Genomic DNA, 22764 nt, shown 5'->3' with positions numbered 1-22764 from the left:
AAATACTGTCTTTCACATGATATTAAAAGAGATCCATGCTGGGCGTGGTGGTGCGCACTAGTCATCCCCGCACTCGGGAGGCTGAGGGAGGAGGATTGTTATGAATTCGAGTCCAGCCAGGACTATATAATGAGTTCAACACCAGTCTGGACTACACAGTGAGGCTGTGTCTCAAAAAAAGAAAAAAGAAAAAAAAAGGGCTGGGGATTTAGCTCAGTGGTTCCAGGGCCTACCTCGCAAGCCCAGGTCCCAAGTTCGATCCCCGGTAACAAAAAAAAAAAAAAAAAAAAAAAAAAGGTCCTGGGCACAGTGGAAGGACTGGGAACGCAAGTCTTTGAGCGCCCCCTAGAGTGGGGATGGGGAGCTACAGCAGAATCAGGAAGCGGCGCACGCGCAGAAGGGATAAAAGGCGTGGCCCGAGGACAAGGGGGAGAATTTTTCTCTGCATTACAATTGGCTGGCAAAATTGTCATCAGCTGAGAAAGAGCCAATGAGGAGCGCGGCAACTTCGCCTTTGGAACCTGAGGGCTAGACCAGGCGGGACTCTGGGGAGCGGCAGGTGAGACAGATGAAGTGACCTTTGTATCACTTTCTTTTTCCCCCAGCATGCATCCTACGTTTTTGTTTGTTTTGGACAGTGTCTCGCTACCTTGTTCAGGCTGACCTTGAACTCATTGTGTACCCCAGGCTGGCCTCAAACTCATGGCGATCCTCCTGCCTCAGCTTCCCAAGTGCTGGGATTAAAGGGGTGAGCCACCACGCCTGCTGCTTCCTACTTCCTTTTTTTTTTTGTTACCGGGGATCGAACTCGGGTCCTTGAGCCTACACAGCAGGCGGCGAAATCACTGAGCTAAATCCCCGGCCCATGCTTCCTACTTTCTTAGATGAACCCTGGCGTCCTTCTCCTTTCCTGAGAATATCCTGGTATCGGTCTGCCTTACCTTAGGAGGACACTTGGCACTGTCCTTGGGAGTTACCCCAGAGTCATTCCCTCTTCATTAGGGACATCTGACATCAACTACTCCTGACATTGTCCTTCCCGGCATCATTGCCTCCATCTGGGAGATGCCCCATGTCCTGGTCTCCCCACACCCCTAAACTAGGGATGGAGCTCAAGGCCTTTGTATCCATGCTCCTCGAGGGTTATACGGGAGCTGCACCCTATTCCCAGCCCCTGGCTGCCCTGTCTTGTGACCAATGGAGTTCTGGGGTTGTTTGGAGGCTACTGAGGATTGAACCCAGGGCCTTCACACTGAACTACATTCCCAAACCCTTCTTATTTTTTATTTTGAAGTAGGATTTCACTAAATTGCCCAGGCTGGGATCCAAATTGAGATCCTCCTGCCTCAGCCTCCCAGAGTGCTGGGATGACAAGAGTGCGCCACTGTGCTCGGCTGGTTGTGCTTTAACCAGGGCTGAGGGATTCTGAATGTTCAAATGGGGACAGTTCCAGGCAACCCTGGGGAAGTTGGTCATCCTGCTCAGGAGGTTGAGGCAGGAGGATTGCTGCAAGTTCAAGGACAGCCTGGGCTACATATTGAGACATTGTCTCCAGAAAGAAATCGAGAAAGGAAAGAAAAGAAAAGAAAGAACCCCACCTGTGTTGGGGCAGCAGTTGACAAAGGGCCTAACACCCCAGCATGTGTCCAAGTACCATTTTTGCAGGTAAGTGCACTCTTGGGCTGGTCCTCAAAGTGTTGAAACTGAGTCAGCTAAACCGGGCTTTGCACTGGGGCTGTAACCTCAGGCAATGCATGGTCTGCACAGCCCTCCCCTGCAGTTAGACAATGCTTCTGGGGTTTTCTGGAACTTTCCCTGCTCTGACTGGGGCCTCTAACCTCCCTTCCCAGCAGCTGGCTGGGATCGGAGAATGCAGACTGCATTGAAGTGCTCTGGGAGCAGAGCAGGCCCCTGGGTTTGATCCCTATTAACACACACATCAAAAAATAAAAACCAAGATAAAATCAAGTTTCAGGAAAATGACAGGATTGTTGGCATGAGAAGTGTTTGGATTTGTTTTTCTTGTTAAGTGCAAATTTAAACTGTTTTTCTTTCTTTTTCTTTTTTTTTGGTACCGGGGATCAAACTTGGGTCCTTGCTCTTGCAAAGCAGGCAGCAGCACCACTGGGCTAAATCCCCAGCCCTAAACTATTTTTAAATAAGCTGCAGAACTCTTTGTAGTCAGCAAGTAGCCACCGAATCAATGAAGATTTAAGAACCTTCCACATTCAAATGCAACTTTTGATGTTCTGTGACTTTTTGTATGTTTGGAATGCTGAAATGTTTGTAAAGTTAAACTGACTTACACTTTTTAAAAAAATGGCCAGATTGTTATGAAATTCAGAAGGTATGTTTGAGATGGTTTGTCTTAAAATGTAAACTGTGCTATCCATGTTTATAGTAGCAGTTTGTAACAGCTAAATCTTAGAAACAGCCCAAATGGCCATCAACTGGCAAATGGATAAAGAACATGTAGGGTTTTTATACAATGGAGTAGTACTCTGCCATAAAGAAGGATGAGCTTCAGACATTTATAGCTAAATGGATGGGCCTTGTGACCATACTCTTACGTGAAATAAATCAGATATACGTTTAAATACCACATTGTTTCTGTGTTGTGAGGAGCTGAATGTGGAAATAAGGACTGAAATGTATCATGGATGCTGGGAAATGGGAAGAAAGTGTTCAAATAGGAAGGGGAACAAGAGAGGAGGGAAGGAGAAAGAAAGGAAGGGACAAGAAAAAAAAAGAAAATAGAAGGAAAAATGGAAACAAAGGTTTTGTACATGGGGGCAGGGAAAGATGGGAAAAAAGAGGTGGGATGTACCATGTACAGGTGCAAATTCCCTGTAATGAGTGTTATTATTATGTATGCCTAAAATGTACCAGTAAGTGTTTTGCTATTAAAAAAAAATGTAAACTGTGCTGAGCTGGGCATGATGGCACACCCATGTCATCCCAACACTCAGGAGACTGAGGCAGGAGGATCGCCACTGAGTTTGAGGCCAGCCTGGGCTACATAGAGAGGCCTTGTCTCAAAAAAACAAACGAAACTAGGGCTGGGGATTTAGCTCAGTGGTTCCATGCCTGACTTACAAGTGCAAGGACCTGAGTTCGATCCTGATACCAAAACAAACAAACAAACAAAGTAAACTGTGCTGTGCATACAAAACAGACCTCTGGGGGCCCTGGAGGTGACAAGGAGTTAAGTCACTGGCTTCAAAAGTGAGGGACAGATTCATGGCTCGCCCATGAGAAAGAGGCACCCTACATAGCAAAATGTAAGAAGCTGAGATAACAAATTGGTTTCAAATCCATACCCTAAATCCAAGGGAGCCACTGTATTTCAGGAGAAAAGCTTTCTGTTGCTTCTGTCCCCAGGGCTTCCAGACTGTGTTCACGCCTGGGTGGAAGACAGTGTTAGTCTGTTCTTTATTTTCATTGGAAACTTACAGGGTTATTTATCAACAGAACAACTGTCCCCTCTGGCTCACCAGTGGCTTCTCTGGAGGGACCCAGCCCTGGGGACCACGTTTCTCCAGGGACCGCTGGCCCGAGAAGCCTCACCTGGCCCCTGCCTGGGGCTATGGGCACGGACTGCAAAGACACAAGGAACAAAACCAGCCTCAGTGGCACCTGCACCCCAAAGGGAGGTGACAGCAAGCAGTGGCCCAGTCTCCTTCTCGCCCCCTGTCCCAGGCTGCTGCTGTGGACACTCCTGGGCGACTTGAAGGGGCACGTGGCTTCCTGCTCTGGTCTTTCTTCTTCCTGGCTGTCACCTGCGGATGAAGGTACCCCAGCTCCCTCCTAGAGGACGGGGATCTGCTGTCACTTTTTTTGTCCCTGTGTTATGTATGAAAACAATGCTCTGGGTCAGGTCACTTTCTCTCTCTTTTTTTTGCCGAAGAAGCACAAGTACTTCAACAGGTACAGTTCTGCTGGTCGATGTGCTTCCGGCAGGGCTCCATGGTGACGGCGACACCCACCCCACTCCGGCCGGATGTCATGCGGGTCACCTCGCTCCAGGTGTCTGTGTCTGGGTCGTAGCACTCCACGCTGTCCAGGAACGTGTGACCGTCATAGCCTCCTGCAGGGAGAGCAGAGGGTATAGTCACTACTCATGCCACCTCTGAGGACAGAAAGAGGGACAGCCAGGTGTGGTGGTGCACACCGGTCATCCCAGGACTGTGGGAGGCTGAGGCAGGAGCATCCCAAATTGGAGCCCAGCCTTCAGCAACTTAGAGACTTAGTGAGACCCTCTCAAAATTAAAAATGAATAAGGACCAGGGACTTACCTCAGTGGTATGGTGCCTGCCGTGCAAGTACAAGGTCCTGAGTTCAATCCCGAGCATTGAAAAAATGTTAAAAAGGGGTCAGTCCAGACCCTGCCTCCCACCAGGTTCTCACCAAGGACATAGATTCTCCCCTGGTGCACAGTAATCCCCAGGGCGCTTCGCCGATGCTTCATGGGGGCCACAAACGTCCAGGTCTCCATCTCCACATCATAGCGCTCCATGCTGTTGAGCTGGTCCTGACCGTCATAGCCGCCCGCAGCATAGATACAGTTGTGCAGCACACAGACTCCTAAACCACACCAACTGGGAGGGGTCACTCTGGGGCCTGGATTTGGGGGACCCTAGCCACCACCTTCCCTCTTTCCTCTCCCATCTTTAGGAACCCCTCAGAAACAAAGCCAGGAGCCAAGTATGGTGGCACACGCCTGTGATCCCAGCTACTTGGGAGGCTGAGGCAGGAGGATCGCAAGTTGAAGGGCAGCCTGGGTAACTTAGCAAGATCCTGTCTCAAAATAAAAAGGGCTAGGGGTGTGTGGCTCAGTAGGGAGTGCTTGCCTAGCGTGCATGAACCCATCAATGATCCCAGTATCCCACAAAGAAAAAGAAGAAGAAAGAAAAAGAGAGAGAGAGAGAGGAGGGAGGTGTGGAGCCTAGGAGTTGTAGCTTCTCTGCCTGCGCCTCGGGGCTGGGATTGAGGCAGGCGCCGGGTAGGGTGATCCTGGGCTCCCCCTCTGTAGCCCCCCACCTGCCCCGCTGCGGATGGTGTTCATGGGGGTGATCAGGCGCCACTCATTGCGCTCCGGGTAGTAGCACTCAGCCGAGTTGAGGCGGTTCGTCCCATCGAAGCCCCCGACAGCGTACAGCAGGCGATTGAGGACAGCCACGCCCACACCGATCCTCCGGGTCAGCATCGGGGACACCAAGTGCCACTCATCCCGCTCGGGCTCATACCTGCAATGGACACGAGGACCATGGCGACACCATGACCTCCACGGGCACACTGCCTATGGGGCCAGTACTCTCTAGCTCTTTAATTAATTTATTCATTTTTTTGGTACGGGGGATCCAACTTGGGACCTTGCGCTTTGCTTTCGAGGCAGGCGGTAGAACCACTGAGTTAAATCCCTGGCCCTCCAGCTCTTTATACCCTTGAATTTTTTTAGTTTTTGGTGGTGCTCAGGTTCAAAACCAGGGGTGCTCTAGCACTGAGCTCCATCCCCAACCTTTTTTTATGGTTTATTTGGAGACAATAAATCTGGTCTCCTTAAGTTGCCCAGGAGGAACTCAAACTTGCCATCCTCCTGCCTCAGCCTCCCTGTGTGCTGGGATAACAGGTATGGACCACCACCCCCGGCTCACACTTGACCCCTTGAACCCTGACAGCCAGTCCTCCAAGGAGGGAGGGATCATGGCTCCATTTTCCAGAGAAGGAAACTGAGGCTCACAGTCCAAGCAAGGTCACACTGTCCATCTTGTGGGCTCAGGCTGAGCACTAAGTGTGTGACATCAACATAACCCTAACTGGGCTGGGGCGCAGTGACATTCTTATTGTCCCTCACGCTACACAGGATGAGATGGAAGACCCAGGAAGGTGGCAGGGCACTTCCAGGGTCACCAAGGGGCAGTGGCACTAGTGTTGGACTCCAGAACCCGACACTAACATCTAGGCTACCGCCCAGCTGGCTTCCTCATGGGGGGTGACAGAGGTGGCCCACCGCACGTCCCGTTGGCCCGGGCACTTCTGGTCCATACCTGTGTTCCTGGAGTTATTAATAGTGTCCCTTTCTTTCTTGAAAGTGGCCTGCTGAGGGTGATGCACCATCCCACCATCCTATTCATAGACCACACACATTAGAAGCTTCACGCACTGGTTTGAATTCCCTTGTGCTGAACCCATGGATTCCAGGTTTCTACCAACACATCAGCTGGGGAGCCTGCTTTTGTTTTGGGGGGCCTTGGGGGTTGCTGGGGATGGAACCCAAGGCCTTGGCACTGAATTCCACCTCCAGCCCTTTTCATTTCTTATTTTGAGACAGGATCTTGCTAAATCACTAAGTTGCCCGGGCTGGGCTGGAACTTGGGATTGTCCTGCCTCAGCCTCCCAAGTGCTGGGGTGACAGGCGTGTGCCACCATGCCAGGCTTTAAAGGAGCCATATGGGTCTGGGAAAGTCCCATCAGGAAATCCCAGCCCCAGAAACAGGGTCCAAGGTCATTGGCTACACATTTCCTAGGAGTTCATAGCTTCACCTTGCCTGCTCCCATTTCCTGAAGACAGGAAGCAGACACACTTAGCATCAGGGAGAAGCCAGGCATGGTGGTCCACACCAGTCATCCCAGCACCTAGGAGGCTGAGTCAGAAGGATCTCTGCAGTCAGTCAGAAGCCAGCCTGGGTAACACAGTGAGTCCAAGTTCAGCCTGAACTACATGGCCAGACCCTGTCTCCAAAAACCAAAATCTGCATTAGGGATAATCCTGCCATCCCGAAGGGACCATCAGCCACAGCTGGATGGAGGCAGACGCCAGGCCGTGCCACCTACCTCTCCACACTGTTGTGGTGGATGCAGCCGTGCGAGCCCCCCACGGCGTAGATGTGGCCGTCAATGACGCCCACGCCGATGCGGTTGCGGGGCACACTCATGGAGGCGCAGGGCGACCACTGATTGGTCATGGGGTTGTAGCAGTCCAAGGCATTGGAGTCGGTGTTCCCGTCGGGGGAGTTGTTGCGGCCACCCACGGCGTAAAGCAGCCCCCCCACCACGCAGCCTGCCAGCCCACTGCGGGGCACCTGCAGGTCAGCCAGGCGTAGCCAGGTGCCATCACTCGGGTTGTAGGCCTCCAGATAGCTGAGCGACTGGCGGAAGTAGCCGCCGGCCGTGTAGATGAGGCGGCCCACCTTGGGCGCCCGGCAGGGCATGGCCGGAGTGGGCTTGTGCAGCGTGAGCTCCTGGAAGATCTGCACCAAGTAGTCCTTGCAGCGCGAGTCGCTCTGCAGGATCTCGCACTTCTGCAGCTGCATCTGCAGGAAGTGCGGGGTGAGCGCGTGACAGCGCACTGCGCGCAGCAGCGCCTGCACATAGAAACGTCGCTGCTCACAGTCGTACTTGACCCAGTTGATGCATGCGTGGAACACCTCGGACTCGCAGCGCACGTTCAGGTCGTCCCGGCTGATCAGCGTCGCCAGCTGGCAGTGCGACAGGTTGAAGAACTCCTCCTGCTTGGCCACCTGCAGAGGGCGCTAGTGTGACAGGCTGATTCCCATGGGTCCTTCCCAAAGGAACCAGGTTATGCAAAAAATGTGTGTGCGTGTACATGTGTAGGCATGTATGCATGCATGTGTGTGTGTGTGTGTGTGTGTGTGTGTGTGTGTGATGGAACCCAGGGCCTTTGCACTGCGCTATGTCCCTAGTCCTTTTGTCCTTTCAAAGAATTTTTTTTATTGAGGTCTGGTTAAGTTCCCCAGGCTGGCCTGGAACTTGGAATCCTTCCACCTCAGCCTCCCACAGTGCTGGGATGACAGGTGTGCACCACCACACCTAGTTTCACTCAATGATCTTGGACCATTTACTCAACCGACCTCTGACAGTCTCAGTTTTCTTATCTGTGAAATGGAGTTTCAATTAGTTTGAGGTTCAGTCAGGGCGTGGTGGCGCACTCCTCTCGCCCTAATACCTGGGAGGCTGAGGCAGGAGAATTGTCATGCGTTCCAGACCAGCCTGGGGATACATAGTGAATTCAAGGCCAGCCTTGACTACAAAGTGAGAACCTGTCCCAATAAATAGATAAGATAGATAGATAGTCAAGCAGCAGGAGTCTCTAAATGGTGTGGATTTAATGAGCTAATATTACATGCCAGGCAGGCAGTACAGGTACAGGTAAATGGGCAAAGACAATAGTTTCTTTTTTCCTCCCTACAGTGCTGGGGATAGAACCCAGAACTTCATGCACGGTAGGCAAGCACTCTACTCCTGAGCTACATCCCTAGCCCAAAGACATGTAGTATTTTATTTTATATTTTGCATAACTGGAGACTGAACCCAGGGCCTTCACAGAAAGCTACATTTGGGGGCTGGGGATTTAGCTCAGTGGTTCCGCCACCTGTCTTGCAAGTGCAAGGACCTGAGTTTGATCCCCGGTACCAAAAAAAAAAGTTAAACAAAGAAAGCTACATTTCCAGCCCTTTTTATTTATTTATTTATTTTTGGGTACAGGGGATTGAACTCAGGACCTTGTGCTTTTGAGGCAGGCAGCAGAACCACTGAGCTAAATCCCTGGCCCGGCCCTTTTTATTTTTCATTCTGAGTCATCAGAGTCTCACTAAATGTTTAACTTTCCCAGGCTGGGCAGGAACTTGTGACTCTCCTGCCTTAGCCTCCCAGAGTCCTGGGATTACAGACATATGCCACCATAGCTGGCTGTTTTTTTGATTATTTTTTCCTTTTTTTTTGGTGCTGGAGATTGAACTCAGGACCTTGCACTTGCGAAGCAGGCGAAGCACCACTGAGCTAAATTCCTGGCCCTGTTTTTGTGCTCTTTTGAGAAATAACTCTTGGATATTTTCTCTTGACAACTTCCTGTACAGAGAAATGAAAACGAAAGCAGAAACTCGTATAAAGACAACACTATCTGGGCCAGGGATTTAGCTCAGCAGCATAGCACCTGCCTGGCAAGGGTGAGGTCCTGAGTTCAATCCCCAGTACCAAAAATAAAATAAATAAAGAAAGAAAGAAAGAAAGAAAGAAAGACAACACTGTGTGGACCCAAGACAACGAGACTAAGGGTCAGACTTGCAATTTGCATCGTCACAGGTGCTGAGTAAATATTTGCTGGCTGGCTACCTGTTCAGTGCACCTGGGGACTGGCTGCTATCATGTTCACCACACTCTGTCCCCACCTTTGACCGCAGGGAATCCAGGGCACCCAGTGACCACAAAGCCCACACCTTTATCAATCACCCCAGATTTGCTGACTAGGAGCACAGAACCTGGGTTTCCTCCAGTTCCCAGCCCTTTTTTTTTTCTTGGTACTAGAGATTGAACTCAGGATCTTGCACTTGCAAGGCAACCGTGATGCCACTGAGCTAAATCCCCAGCCCTAGCCTTTTTTACTTTTATCCTTTTGAGGCAGGGTCTTGCTGTGTACTCCAGGCTAGTCTTGAATTCACTATGTAGCCCAGGCTGGCCTTGAACTCGCAGTGATTTTCCTGCCTCAGCCTCCCTAGTGCTGGGATTACAAATGTGCACCAGCATGCCCGGATCCAGTTCCCAGCCTTGACCCTTCTCATCCCAGAGGGAGATGGTGATGACACCTGTCTCCAGCCCTTCTCTTGACCACTGCCCCCAAGTCCTCTCTGGGCTCACCTCCCCGAAGTGCATGTAGATGTACTCCCGCGCCCGCTGGTGCAGCTCGGTGCAGCCAATCTGCTCGGCGAAGTTGGCGATGCCGATGGCGTTGCTGGGGTCGAGCTGCTGCACCAGGAAGTCACTGCAGGCGCGCACGACGCTGTCGATCTGGTACATGACGGCGCCATTCATTACATGCAGCACGCACTTCTCACCCATGGAGATGGACGCGGTGTAGGCGAACTCAATGAGCCGCTCCATGACCCGTGGGTGGATCCCTTCGATGGATACCACCTCCATGCCCTGCTCGCGCAGCCCCGTGGTGAACATGGCCTTGAACACAGGGCTGGACGAGGCCAGTACCACCTTGTGCGCCATGAACTGCGCCGTGGGGATGTCCTCGTATTTCACCTGCAGGGTGACATCGCACAGCTGCTGGCTGAGCCGCAGTTCGTTCATGATGCCAAAGGCCTGCTTGGTGTGGTCCTCCAGCGTGTAGCTGAAGGTTCGGTTGCCATCCTGGGACGGGGTCACCTCGGCCTTGCACTCGGTGGACGCGTACATCACCGTGTCCCCGGCCCCCTCGGGGCACTCAGAATGCAGGGGCAGAAATCGGCTTCGGGCCCTGGCCCTGCTAGGCCTGGGTTCCGGCTGCATGGGGTTCCAGGTGAGAAGGAACGAGAGCACGAGTGGCACTCAGAGGCCTGGAGGAGGGAGAGGACAAGGGCTGCGGGCGGGCCTGGGCCTTGCCAGCACCTGCCAGGCCTCCTTACTGAAAGACAGTGATTCCTAGCCGGATGTGGTGATGTGTGCCTGTGATACCAACACCTAGGAGGCTGAGGCAGGAAGATCGTTGGGAGTTCAAGGGCAGCCTGAACTACACAGTGAGACCCTGTCTCAAAAATAATAAATAAAAATAAATAAATAAATGGAAAGAATTGCAACAGCAGTGTGACCACGTGTAAGTCTCTTTGTCACCTGGGGGCAATTACTTAAATCAGGTAGTTCAGGCCTCTGTGAAGAGGGGAGACTGAGACACAGAAGAACTAGAAACGGGTTAGAAGGGAGTAGCAGGCAGCGCAGACTGGGATTCATGGAGACTCCGGAGACGGAGACGGAGCAGGGACGCGCTGTGTTTTGAAAGCGGAACGGGGGAGGGCCAGGATCTGCTGGGGTGCCCCGTATTCCGTGCTCAACCCAGAGCCACCTCCTCCCTACTTCCATCAGGGGCTGAAATGCTCCCCTTTGCTGGCTTTCTGGAGTCCCTGCCGCCCCCACCCCGAGCCTCAGAGCGCAGGGCACCCCCTGCTTCTCAGCAGGGGGCCCCTCTCTTCGGCGCACCGCACCGAGGGCCTGGCAACGCGCAACTGTCGCCAAGTGGGTCCTCGCTGACGGCTGGCGGGATGCCAACGTACTGTGCCTGGCAGCGCGCCCTCGTCCACCAAGCCCGGGGCGTTGCTGGGTCCCCTCTCGGGCGCCGAGGCTCTGAGCTCCCAGGGTCTTTGCCTAAAGCGTCCTCTGTGCCCCGAGGCGCCCCTCCCCATGGCGTGCCGTGGCGACTGCGCATGCGCCGCCGAGCAGCGCCACCAAGGCCCGCAGCGGGAAGTGACCCCGCCGCGGGCCCTCGCTGCCACCCCCAGGGCGCGCGCCAGGGGCCCCCAAAAGGCCCTGGGGTCTCCGAAATGCGGAGCCAGCGGCGCTCCTGGTGACTCCAGATTTAGGGGGCTCTGGGGCCGCCCCGCAAAGGGCACCGTCCAACGCCGAGACCGGCCCGGGCCGCGCCCTCCTGGATGTGCTCGGGGACTCGGGGTCGCATGGGTCGCGGGGCGCGGCTCCCCGGAGCCCCGGACCCCAGCGCTGCGACCTGCGTGGCCCGCGGTGCCCTCTCCGGGGCCCAGGTCGCTCACTCACCCCGCCATGGCTGCGCCGGGCTCCGCCTCCGCCTGCCGAGCCCGGGCGCCTCCATCGCCGCCGCCGGGGGGGGGGGGGCGCAGCGCGCAGGTCACCGTGACTAAGCACACGCGGCCGGCCTCGTCACAATAAGAGTCCCCTAGCCCTGGCCGCGGACAGCAGGACAGCAGCGGTGGCCACCCCACCCGCCCTCGCCCCATCCGCGGTGGACGAGCCGCGCGGCCTCAGCGCGGGGACCGCGGGGCGCGCCTTGGCGGGAACGCAAATGCGCGCTTGGCGCAGCCCGGACTCAGCGCCCCGGGTTCGAGCCCCGACCAGGGAGGCTGCTGTCCACCCGCGTGCGCCGGTGCTCACCTTGGCCCCCGCGTTGCTTCCGTCCGTGTCCCCCGCGGTGGGGGTCCCCGGGGTTGCTGGGGCGTCTGCAGGCACTCGCCACGCTTACGGGAAGCCTGAGAGCCGCGGCCTGGTCCTGGCGGATCCTGTGCAGCCTTTTCAGCCCGGGATCCTGGGGTGCCGCTGCTGTCGGGGGACCTGAGCTGCGGGCGGCAGCGTGGCCGGTGAAGTGGCGCCGTCGGGTGGGGGACGAGCGGGGAGAGGGCGGGGAGAGGGCGGGAAGGACGCGGCGGACCGGGACAGGAGGTTCCCGCCCTGCCCAGGTACAGGCCAGGCTTCTTCGCTTGTATCCTCTGCCCCCAACCTGGCTAGCTTCGCCTGGGGACGTCTCCACCGCCTGTGCTTCTGCCTTTAACTCTGCACAGTTTAGGCCTCGCGGTGTTTTGTTTGTTGAGACAGGGTCTCGCTATGTATTCCAGGCTGGCCTTGAACTTACTATGTAGCTCAGTCTGGTCTTGAACTCGCGGCGATCCTTCTGCCTCAGTCTCCCCAATGCTGGGATGACAAGCGTGCGCCACCAACCCCGGTTTTAAATTTATTTGAAGGAATCCATATAAATACAAGTAAGTGAATAACATAAAGAAAATAGGTTGCTCTTTTAAAATAAAGTTTCTGAGGCCTCCAGGGTGCATTTGGTAGACTCCAGGTCGAGATTTAGGGCAAATAAACCCTCTAAGCCGCTGTGTGGGGTTCTCCCTCCTCCCGGTGTGAAGCTGCAGTTCCGTACATCCCCGGAGGGGGCGCTCTATCAACGTCAGCCAATGCACCGATCGCCCAGGCTCACACTCACCGCTCACTCGCCAAGAACTTTTTTTTAAAGTTGTAAATAGGAACATGAAAATACGCAAATGAACATGTTTAGTACTAAGTTTCTGCGCTCTCCAAGAACTCTTGTCTCTCAAAATCAAACCTGCAGGACCTCTGACCCAGTGGGTAACTAACCTCAGTCGGGAAAGCGACCCCCGGGGGTAGGTTATCCACAGCACACTGCACATGCGCAGGAGGATTATGTACCGAACAGTTGCTACAATAGAAAGTATTTTAGACCTTGTCTAAAATAAAAATTAAAAATTAAATCGAAGTTCATTAATCCGCAAAATAGTCCTGGAACTTCCCTAGGAAACCCAACAGTAATGATGACCAAGAAGGAGAACTAGCTGCTTTTTTAATTTAGTGGGAAAAAAATCTATAAATTCCCTACCATTATATCTAATCAGCAGAGGAGGTGTCGGGGAGGCCTGGAATTCACCCTGGAGATCACAGTAGCTTGGGGACAGGAACCCTTGGGAGCGACCTGTCCAGAGACCCCAGGCTCGGGTGCACTTGTGTTCCTGAAAGAGGCTGGTTTTCCATGCGCGTGGCCTGCAGAGGCAACCTGAGCGTGTCGGGCGGAGATGCGCCCGAAGGCCAGGTCAGCGACCTCGCTCCTAACAGTCTCCAGGGCTGCGTGCAGTTCCGATGTCTCCCAGAAGGTGGCGCGCCGCGGCCTGAGCACAAAGTCAGACGCCCCCGCCCCGCCCCACCAGCTCCAATGCCTGGCGCTCGGGGAATGTGTCTGGAGACCCGCAAAGGGCCCTGACTAGCGCGCCTGTAGCCTTTTATGGGCACAAACGGGACCCTGGTATCGCCCCCCAGGCAAGAATGCGACCCCCGGGGGAGGGAGGGTTGGGCTAGTCTTGCCAGACCCTGCAAGGCCTCCTTCTGCCTGCCAGTCTGGGATAGCCTAGGCCGGTCCTGGGGCCCAGACCCTGGGGTGAGAGACCCACTGTGTGCAGTTATCTGTGAAATGGAAGTGAAGACCCCTACTTTCCAGTTACAATACGCTGGGTGTGGTGGCCCACGCCTGAAATTGAGCACTCTGGAGCCTGAGGCTGGAGGATCTCCCAAAGTTCCAGGCCAGCCTGGGCCACATAGTGAACTTAAGGCCACACTGAACTATATAGTGACATCATTCTGTCTCAAAACAAAACAAGTTATAGTAAGGGAGAAAAATAATAATTCTTGGACCTAGCTCAGAGCAGGGAACTAGTCAAGTATAATAAATAATAGTTGCTCTTATTATTTTATTTGTATTTTTAAAATGAAGGATTCTACACCACAGTCAAAGAATTTGGAACCCAAGGCCTCATATATGCTGTGCAAGCAAGCGCTCTACCATAGAGAACAACCCCAGCCCAGCCCAAGGCACATGCTTGACTGAGATCCCAGCACTGCAGGAGGCTGAGGCAGGAAGGTCCTATGTTTGAGCCCAGCCTGGGCAACTTAGCAACTTATCAAGATCCATCTCAAAATAAGAAATAAAAAAGGGGCTGGGGATGTTGCTCAGTGTGAAGGCCCTAGGTTCCATCCTTAGGAGTGCAAAAAATTTAAAAAAAAATTGTTAAGATGTGAGTGTCCCACGGTCATATTTGGAAGTTGTTCTGCCCATACTCACACTGTATTATTCATTCTGTCTTCAGGCTCCAAACTCTGTGTAGACTCTCACTGGTCCAAGGAGAGTGGAGGTCTCCATCGTGACTCCTCTGGGCTCGGGCAGTCCCTGTTGCCTTCTGGCTTCCTTGCACACCCCAAGCAGTGGCCACCGGCCCTTGCCAAATGCACTTGCTGAGTCCTCATCCCGAGATGCTTTGCTTCAGGCGTCCTCAGGACCATGGCATCTCAGCCCACATTGTCACTACCTCTACACCATCTCATGTCTGTGTTGTCGCCAGAACCATCTCCATTATTACACCACTGCATTTGTGTCTGTGTCCTGAACCAGAACGTCAGTTCCATGAAGGCAAGGAATTTTTTGATGTTGTTTGAGACAGGGTCTCATACCCTAGCTCAGCCTGACCTTGAATTCACTACGTAGCCCAGGCTTGCCTCAAACTTTCCATCCATTCTCCTGCCTCAGCCTCCCAAATGCTGGAAGTACAGGCGTGCACTAGCACGACTGGCTCAAGGATTGTTTGTGTCCTGTCACGGGATTTACATTTTCCCTGCGTCATTTCCTTCTCCATCATTTTCAGCTGTCTTTCCTATAAATTCTTTATTTAAAAAAGAAAACGTCTTTAGAATAGCTCTTGGGAAGGGCGACAGGGGATGTCGGGCATCAGTCCGCAGTGGAGCCGGGTACCAGGGTCCGGCCAGTCATAGCTGCACCAGGGCTGCCTATGGAGCCACTGGTGTCCACCGCGTCGCCCGGGCGCGAAGAGCGCTCGGAGCGGCTGGAGCTGAGGTCCAGGCCAGGGGGCAGACAGCGTCTCAGGGCCCCCGAGGCCCCAGCCTTGCTCCCCGAGGGCTGGGAGCCGTCAGGGCGTGGGCCGCAGGGACGGCGGCCGCAGCAGAACAGGCGCAGGAGCGCGTGGCGCAGGTCGCGGTTGGTGAGGGTGTAGATGATGGGGTTGAGCAGCGAGTTGGCCATGGCCAGCCCCAGGAAGGGGTCGGCTTGGAGGAGTACAGGGCAGGCCCTCGCGGGACACGCCACGTCGAGCAGGAGCAGCAGGAACAGGGGTCCCCAGCAGGCGACGAAGGCCAGGAGCACCACGCTGAGCGTGCGGAGCAGCGCCAGGGAGCGCGGGGTGCGACGCGCGCTGGTGGCGCCAGCCCTGGTGGCCCCGGGTCTTGAGCGCAGGCGCCGCGCGTTGGCGCGCACCTGGCAGTAGATGCGGGCGTAGAGCGCACAGATGGCGCCCAGGGTCCCCAAGAAGGCCAGCACGCAGAAGAGCACGTAGGCCTTAGTGTAGAGCGGCAGCACGGTGGAGCAGGCTTCCAGGCGGCCCAGACAGTTCCAGCCCAGCGCGGGCAGCAGCCCCAGTACCAGGGACACTCCCCAGGCGGCGGCCGCCAGCGCCACCGTGCGCCCTCGGCTGGCGGCGGGCGCGGGTCCCCGGCGCGCCATGGTGAGGTGGCGCTCGAGCGCGATGGCCAGGAGGCTCAGCACGGACGCGGCGAGCGCCACGAAGACGCCGCCCTCGCGTGCGAACCAGAGCGCCGGCGACAGTCGCAGCGTGAGCGGCCCGGACAGGAGGATGTTGGTGGCGTAGGCGGCGCCGGCCAGCAGGTCAGATAGCGTGAGGCTGCCCAGCAGCAGGAACATGGGCGCGTGGAAGCGCGGATGGCGCGCGAGCACGACAAGCACAGCCAGGTTCTCCAGCACGATAAAAGCGCACACGGCCAGGCACACTGCGGCGTCGGTGCGCAGCCCCGCGCCCGGCTGGTAGCGCGCCCCGCGCAGCTTGCCCGTGTAGTTGTAGTGCAGCACCAGGACTTCGCTCACCGGCGCCGGCCGCAACAGCCCTGGATCCATGGGCTGCCGCCGCGAGGCTGCAGAGGGACGGGTAGAGTCAACCGGATGTCCCCAGGGATACTGTCCCGCAGCCTGCGGAGGCAGGGACCACGGAGCCCTGCACTCTGCTCCCACGAACGCCCTTAGGAGGGCCCAGGAAAGTTCAGGATGGAGAGGAGACAGGCATGGGCACAGTATCAGGAGGAGACAGGGCGACCTGCATTGCTGTAAAAAAGAAACAGTAAGACAGGCGTGGTGTCTCGGGGCGGTCATCCCTGGACTGTGGGGCGGGAACACTGCAATTTCCAGCCCACCCTGGACATTGTAACGACTTGGTGAGACCTTGTCTCAAAATAAAAAATTTTAAAAAGGGCTGGGGATGGTGCTCAGTGTAAATGAAAGTCCTGGGTTCAATCCCCAGTTCACACACACACACACACACACACACACACAGAGTAACACATACAGACAAGGGCAAGACACACAATCACCCTCCCCCTCAAACACAGGAAAACACATACAACAATCATACGTGTGTAGGACATGGTGACTCAGGGCTGTCCTCCCAGCACTCTGGGAGGCTGAGGCAGGAGGATCACAAGTTTGAGCCAAGTCTGGGCAATTTAGCTGCTTAGCAAGACCCTGTCTCAAAATACAAAGAGCTGAGAATGTGGCTCAGTGAGAAGACCCTGGGCTCAGTGCCCACTACTGCAAAAATCAATGAAATAAAACAGATGGACAAAGAGACTTAGGCAAAAAGATACAGGAATGAAAATTTGGTCACGCAGAGACAGGGTCTCATGCTCAGTGGCACAGGCCACAGTTTCACAGCCTCCACCCACACCCAGCCGGGGGCCCAAGGCCCCATGCTCCACACCCCTTGCTTCACGCTGGGCTTCTTCCTGCTAAAAACCCTTGGTCCTGCCAAAACTCCAGCTCTGAGGCTCCTGCCACTCACTTTGTGCCTGAGGAAGGGCCTGAGGGCAGCGGACAGGAGCCCTAACACAGACTGGCTTTTCGCACAGGGACACACATGTCATTACAGCATAATGACACTTCCCTCCTGGGACACACCCTGTAATCCTCTCAGCAATAATCCCTTAGTCCCAGTTCGGAGATGAGAAAACTGAGGCTCAAAAGAAACACTTTTTTTTTTTTCCAGACAAGGTCTCACTATATAGTCCAGGCTGGCCTTGAACTCACTATGTAGCCCAAGCTGGCCTCAAACTTGCAGCGACCCTCCTGCCTCAGCCTCCCGAGTGCTGGGGATTATGGGCAAGGAGTACCACCACACCTGGCTCAAAAGAAACACTTTAGAGAAATGGCTTTACCATCCTACAGGTCCCATTTTAGATCTGAAAACCAAGACCTGGAAGGGGAAAGGACAAAAGCACCTCAGATGGCTTCAGTCCCACACTGGGACCCACACACAGCAGACTGGGGGTTACTGGCTCGGCCATGCAGGGGCCAGGAGGCACCAAACACACAGAGCCCGGGATGGCTGTGTCTGAGGGGGACACCCACAGGGGTCTCACCACCAGCCCCTCGCCCTGCAGGGACAGTAGCCCAGCCAGGAGAGGGTGAGACCAGGGGACTCCACACCCACAAGCCCCCATCCCTCCCGAGACCCTGCACCTCCCAGCGAAGCCCTCTGCTGGCTTCCCTGGAGGTCTTGGGGGAAATGATGGGGCCCTCCCCGCAAGATCCGGAGGCAGACACCTCCCCGTGCCAGGCAGCGCTCAACCCTCAGGCCCAGGGCGGGACACTCACCCTGCGCTCCGGCGGTGCCGCTGCCCGGAGCCGGAGCCGAGCGCTCTTCGGGGCGGGGCGGTGGCCGGCGGTGCCCCCTCCTCCCGACCCGGGCACTCAGCCCTTGGCTGCAAGCCTGTGCCACCCGCCGCGGCACCGGAGAGCGAGCCGGCGGCGACTGGCACCAGTGAGCCCTCAGCTTCCCCCTCCGGGCCTGGGCTGAGCTCTCGGGGCCGCCCCGTCGCGGTGGGAGGCCCGGAGGCCCGGGAGAGGGAGGGGTGGGCAGGCGGGGCGGTCGCCATCCGAGCCGCCTCCCACTCCGCAGGCGCTGGGGCCCTGGCTGGCTTCTGGGCCGGCCAGGCCCCACTTTCCGCCCTCTCCCCACCGAGCCCCCTGTATTGCACCCCAAATGCGCCCCATCAGCGCAGGTCCCGGGGGCCAGCAGCAGCGGCCACACTACCTTGTCCTCCTCCCTGTCGTGTCAGGTCCCCACGTCCGGCTTCCACTCCCGGCCGGGCGCGTGGGGGAGGGGTGGGCGCAGGCGGGGTGGGGATGAGCGCACCCTGGTCCCCAGATAAGGAGCGTCCAGCTCATCCCGCTCCCTGGTTCCAACAGCTCCCCCGCCCGGTCTCCGCCACCCTTATCGCTTTTGACAAATGTGGTGTCCTCATGTTTCCGGACAATGTCCCCCCTAGAGTGTCAGCCAGCCAGCCTCCGGAGGACGTGAGTGTGTCCTGGGCACGGGAGGGACACAGCCAGTAACTAATCAGTGTCTGCTGAATACTGAGGGAGCAGGGCGTGGTGGTGGCACACATCTGTCATCCCAGCACTCGGGAGGCTGAGGCAGGAGCGTCACAGCGAGGTGGGCGCCAGCCTGGGCGGGCTACATAGCAAGACCTTGTCTAAAAAACAAAAAGTGGGGCCGGAGGTTTAGCTCAGTGTTTCCAGCGCCCGCCTCGAAAGCGCAAGGTCCAGAGTTCGATCCCCGGTACCAAAAAAAATAAAAAATAAAAAGAGAGTGGGAGTCTGCTGCTCTCTGATGCTCCTCTGCGTGTGCCCATGTTACCCTATGTGTGTGCAATCTCTCCTCACCTCCGTGTGGCTCTCCCACGCCTCTCCCAGGCCCCTGCTCCTCCAGCGGGCCTGTCCCAGCTGGTCCTGCACCCTACACCACCACCACTACCACCACCCCGGCTCCCGGGAGCTTCCTGGCGAGGCCCAGCTCCCCCTCCCTGCTCCTCTGCAGCCAGGACTAGGGGCTGAGTGTGACCGCAGAGACCTGCGCCCTGACCGTGCCCTCTGCCCGGGCCACCCCTGGCCTTGTTGGCCGCAGTGGGGAGAGGGAGACCCAGGAGCCAGAGATTGGGACGGAGGTTGGGGCTTGGCGTGTCTCTGTGGGAGGAGTCACGAGGCGTCTACGCCAGGCCGTGCACGCATTTAAGCCTTGGGGAGCCTCGCAGGTCTCGTCCTGCGAAGCCCCTTGGCACTCTGGGCCTCCGAGTAGGCAGCATCCCGCCGACCAATCAGAACCACGCCCGGGGGCAGCGCAGCCAATGGGCTCGCTGGGGCCGTGCCGTTGCCCCTTCTCGCCCTGGGTTCCTCGGGACCCAGCCTCGCGCTGGGCCCTCGAGGCGCGGAGCATGCAGTGGGCCCTCCATGAGTGACCTTCTGCAGAGGGGAGGCAGCGCCCCAGGGAGGGAGGCGGCCTTTTCACACCTCCCAGGCACCGATCTCACCCGCGAGTTCTGTGGGGCACAGGGGGGCACTTCCGGCCTCGGGTGCTTCGTGCACCTTTTTCCCACTGAGTGAGAACCCTGGGGACTCTGGCTGTGGCGTCTGCAGTGTGACGTCAGGAGCCCCCGGGACTCCCGAAGCTCCATCCCTGGCAGCCCGTGCACACCTGGGGCACAGTGCTCAGCAGCCAGATTCCCCTCCCTTTCTCCACAGCCTCGCGTGGCTCCCTGGGTCTCTCTGACCAAAGCCTCACGTCCTCACTGCAGGCCACACCATCTGTGGGTCCCTCGTTCTACACCCACCCACTCCCTCAGCTCCAGCCCTGCCGACCTCCTCCTGAGCCTCAAAGAACTCAAAACCTTTGAACAAGAGGATCCATTGGCCTGGAACTCTCTTCCCCATTTCTTGCCAGCTGATCACCTCCTTAGATGGACCTTCCCTGATCCATCCCTCTCTCCTCTCATCTCTCCTCTCTTCTCTCTCTCTCTCTCCTCTCTTTCATTTCGTTTTGAAGGCTCAAAACTGTGATCCTCCAGGGCCAGGGTTTAGCACAGTGGTTCTGCTGCTCGCCTACCAAGCACAAGGTCCCGAGTTTGATCCCCAGTACCAAAAAAAAGAAAGAAAGAAAGGAATTGTGATCCTCCAGCCCCAGCCTTCATAGTAGCTGGAATTACAGGCATGACCCACAGGGCCTGTCTTCTCTCCTCTCCAATTTCAAATGACACTTGGCATGTCTAAAAATCACCTTATGGGTTTCATTTTATATTATTTTATTTTATTTGCCACTGGGGATCAAACCCAGGGCCACCATGCTGAGCTACATCCCCAGCCCCTTATTTATTTATTTATTTTTAAATGACAAGATCCTCACTAAATTGCGCAGGTTGAACTCAAAGTCTCCTGCTTCAGCGTCCCCAGAGTGCTGAATTACAGGTGTGTGCAACCATTCCTGTCTATTCTTTTGTTTTGTTGGTACTGAGGATTGAACTCGGGACCTTGCACTTGCGAGGCAGACGGCAGAACCACTGAGCTAAATCCCCAGCCCCTTGTTTTGTTTTTTGAGACAGGGTCTTCCTTTGTATCCCAAGCTGGCCTTGAACTCACAGCAGTCCTGCCTCAGCCTCCTGAGGGCTGGGATTATAGGAATGCAGCACCACGCCCGGCAATTGTTCATTATTTTTTATTCATTTGTGTGTCTCAGCTTCCATAAGGCTGGACCTCATTGCCCCTTGGATGAAGAGCTTGAGGGCTCAGCCACTTGGTCCTCTAGGACCCTGGGAGGAGGTCCCCTGAGTCTCGGGGCCTTCATCTGTAAAATGACCCCGGCAACACACACTCCCAGGGCATTTGTGGGGATGAAAGCAGAGCGGCATACAATAAGGGATCCGTAAGTGTTAATACAGCTGCCGTTGTGGTGGCCCACGCCTGTCATCCCAGCACAAGGGAGGCTGAGGCAGGAGGATCACCGAGAGTTTGAGGCCAGCCTGGACTACACAGCAAGAGCCTGTGTAAAAAATGTTAAAAAGCGAGGTGGGGGGGGCGGCCCAAGGATTTAGCTCAGTGATGCCACCACCTACATCACAAACACAAGGTCCCAAGTTCGATCCCGGGTACCAAAAAAAATATTTTTAAAAGTGAAGGTGGGTATCCTTGTCCTGACTGTATCTGTGGAGGGATTAGGATGGAGGGGTCCCGACTGAGCCCCAGCCATCTCCACCTCCCTGCCCTTCCCCGCTGCCATCTTCGGGGGGGGGGAGAGTTTCACCCCTGGCCTGGCTCTGCCTGGCTTGGCTGCCCCTGCGGCCTGCCTGGGCCGGCACCTGCCCAGCAGGTTCGGGGCACCACCCTCGCCCACAGCGCCGCCCCGCCCTCTGCGCCCACTCTGCAGCCGGCTCTGTGCCTCCCCAGGGCCAGAGAAGTCCTGGGGGCCCCACCTGAGCCCACCGGGCCTGGGAGCCAGAGAGCTGCCCTGGGGCTCCCCCAGCACCCCACGCCCTTGAGATTGAACTTGGCCCCAGAGCAGGTGGGCAGGGTCTGGGGGTCTCTGGCTCCTACCCACAGGCCCGCAGTTTAGCCCAGCTGTCTACCGCACTGCAAAACTGAGGTCCTACCACCGAGTTTGCGTCTTGCAGTTGCACGGGTTAAGAACTGAAAATACTGACTCGCTAGAGTTGGACAAGTAAGAGGGTTGGTTTTTTTTTTCATTACTGGGGATTGAATCCAAGATCTTCACACTGAGCTTGCCCAGCCTGAAGCTTGCCTGGCCTGGTTTCATTTTTAGAATTTATTATTTATTTATTTAGACAAGGTCACTATGTAGCCCAGGCTGGCCCCAAACTCACAGCGATCCTCCTGCCTCAGCCTCCCAGAGTGCTGGGATTACAGTCATGCGCCACCATGTGGCCAGTTTTGAGCCCAGCTTGGGCAACACAGCGCCCCGTGAAACCCGCCCCACCCCCACCCCCAGCGCTTGTGTAGCATGCTTGAGGCGCTGGGTTCCACTCCCAGTACTGGAAACAGCAGCAACAAACAAAAAGACCAAAGGGGAAAAGATTTTTAAGGAGAAGCAGGATATTTGAAAGTTTCTCCTTTCAATTTTTTGTTAATTGTAATCAATTATAATTTTTTTCCAATTATAATTTGTTGATAGTTGTAATATTTTATTCACAATTGCTTTTCTTTTTTCTTTTTTGTTTTGTTTTTTTTGTTTTGTTTTTTGGTACCGGGGATTGAACTCGGGTCCTTGTGCTTGCGCAGTAGGCGGTGAAACCACTGAGCTAAATCCACAGCCTTCTTTTTTTGTTTTTTATTTTTAGTTTCAGATAGGGTCTTGCTATGCTGTCCAGGTTGACCTGGAGCCCCTGTGCCACCATTCTTGGCTGGATTCACCTGTTTTTTTCAGGGTTTTTTTTGGTTTTTTTCTGCGGTACCAGGGATCAAACTCAAGAACTTGTGCTTGTGGTGCTACTGAGCTCAATCCCCAGCCACATTTGTTCTTTTTTTTTTTTTTTTTTGTACTGGGGATCAAACTTGGGTCCTTGCGCTTGCAAGGCAGGCGGTGACACCACTGA

General features: G+C 55.6%; 2 protein-coding genes across 9 annotated transcripts; both read right to left on the bottom strand.

Annotated features, from left to right (window-relative positions):
* Positions 1-3408: 3408 nt before the first annotated feature.
* Keap1 (kelch like ECH associated protein 1) lies at positions 3409-12242 on the bottom strand. 8 transcript variants are annotated; one of them, XM_004865503.4, is made up of 6 exons: positions 11902-12242; positions 9655-10340; positions 6835-7520; positions 5041-5246; positions 4408-4584; positions 3409-4087 (listed from the first exon to the last, which is right to left on the bottom strand). In XM_004865503.4, the coding sequence occupies exons 2-6, from the start codon at positions 10291-10293 to the stop codon at positions 3921-3923; spliced, it is 1875 nt and encodes a 624-aa protein (XP_004865560.2). In that variant the 5' UTR covers positions 10294-10340; positions 11902-12242; the 3' UTR covers positions 3409-3920. The 8 variants fall into 8 exon arrangements, with proteins under 8 accessions (XP_004865560.2, XP_004865558.2, XP_087057877.1 ...); XM_004865501.4 differs by having other exon boundaries at positions 6835-7532; positions 11902-12123; XM_087201751.1 differs by lacking the exon at positions 11902-12242 and adding an exon at positions 11548-11744.
* A 1741-nt stretch (positions 12243-13983) lies between these two features.
* S1pr5 (sphingosine-1-phosphate receptor 5) lies at positions 13984-18341 on the bottom strand. Its single transcript, XM_004865500.3, has 2 exons — positions 17981-18341; positions 13984-16435 (listed from the first exon to the last, which is right to left on the bottom strand). Exon 2 carries the CDS (start codon positions 16229-16231, stop codon positions 15035-15037), a length of 1197 nt encoding a protein of 398 aa, XP_004865557.2. The 5' UTR covers positions 16232-16435; positions 17981-18341; the 3' UTR covers positions 13984-15034.
* Between the last annotated feature and the right edge of the window lie 4423 nt (positions 18342-22764).

This window comes from Heterocephalus glaber, unplaced genomic scaffold (genome assembly GCF_053883595.1).
Source record: "Heterocephalus glaber isolate CG9 unplaced genomic scaffold, H.glaber_assembly_v1.0 deba00001760, whole genome shotgun sequence".
Taxonomy (NCBI): Eukaryota; Metazoa; Chordata; class Mammalia; order Rodentia; family Bathyergidae; genus Heterocephalus; species Heterocephalus glaber.
The sequence above is the reverse complement of the archived record's forward strand: the minus strand, read 5'-3'. Positions and strand labels throughout refer to the sequence as shown.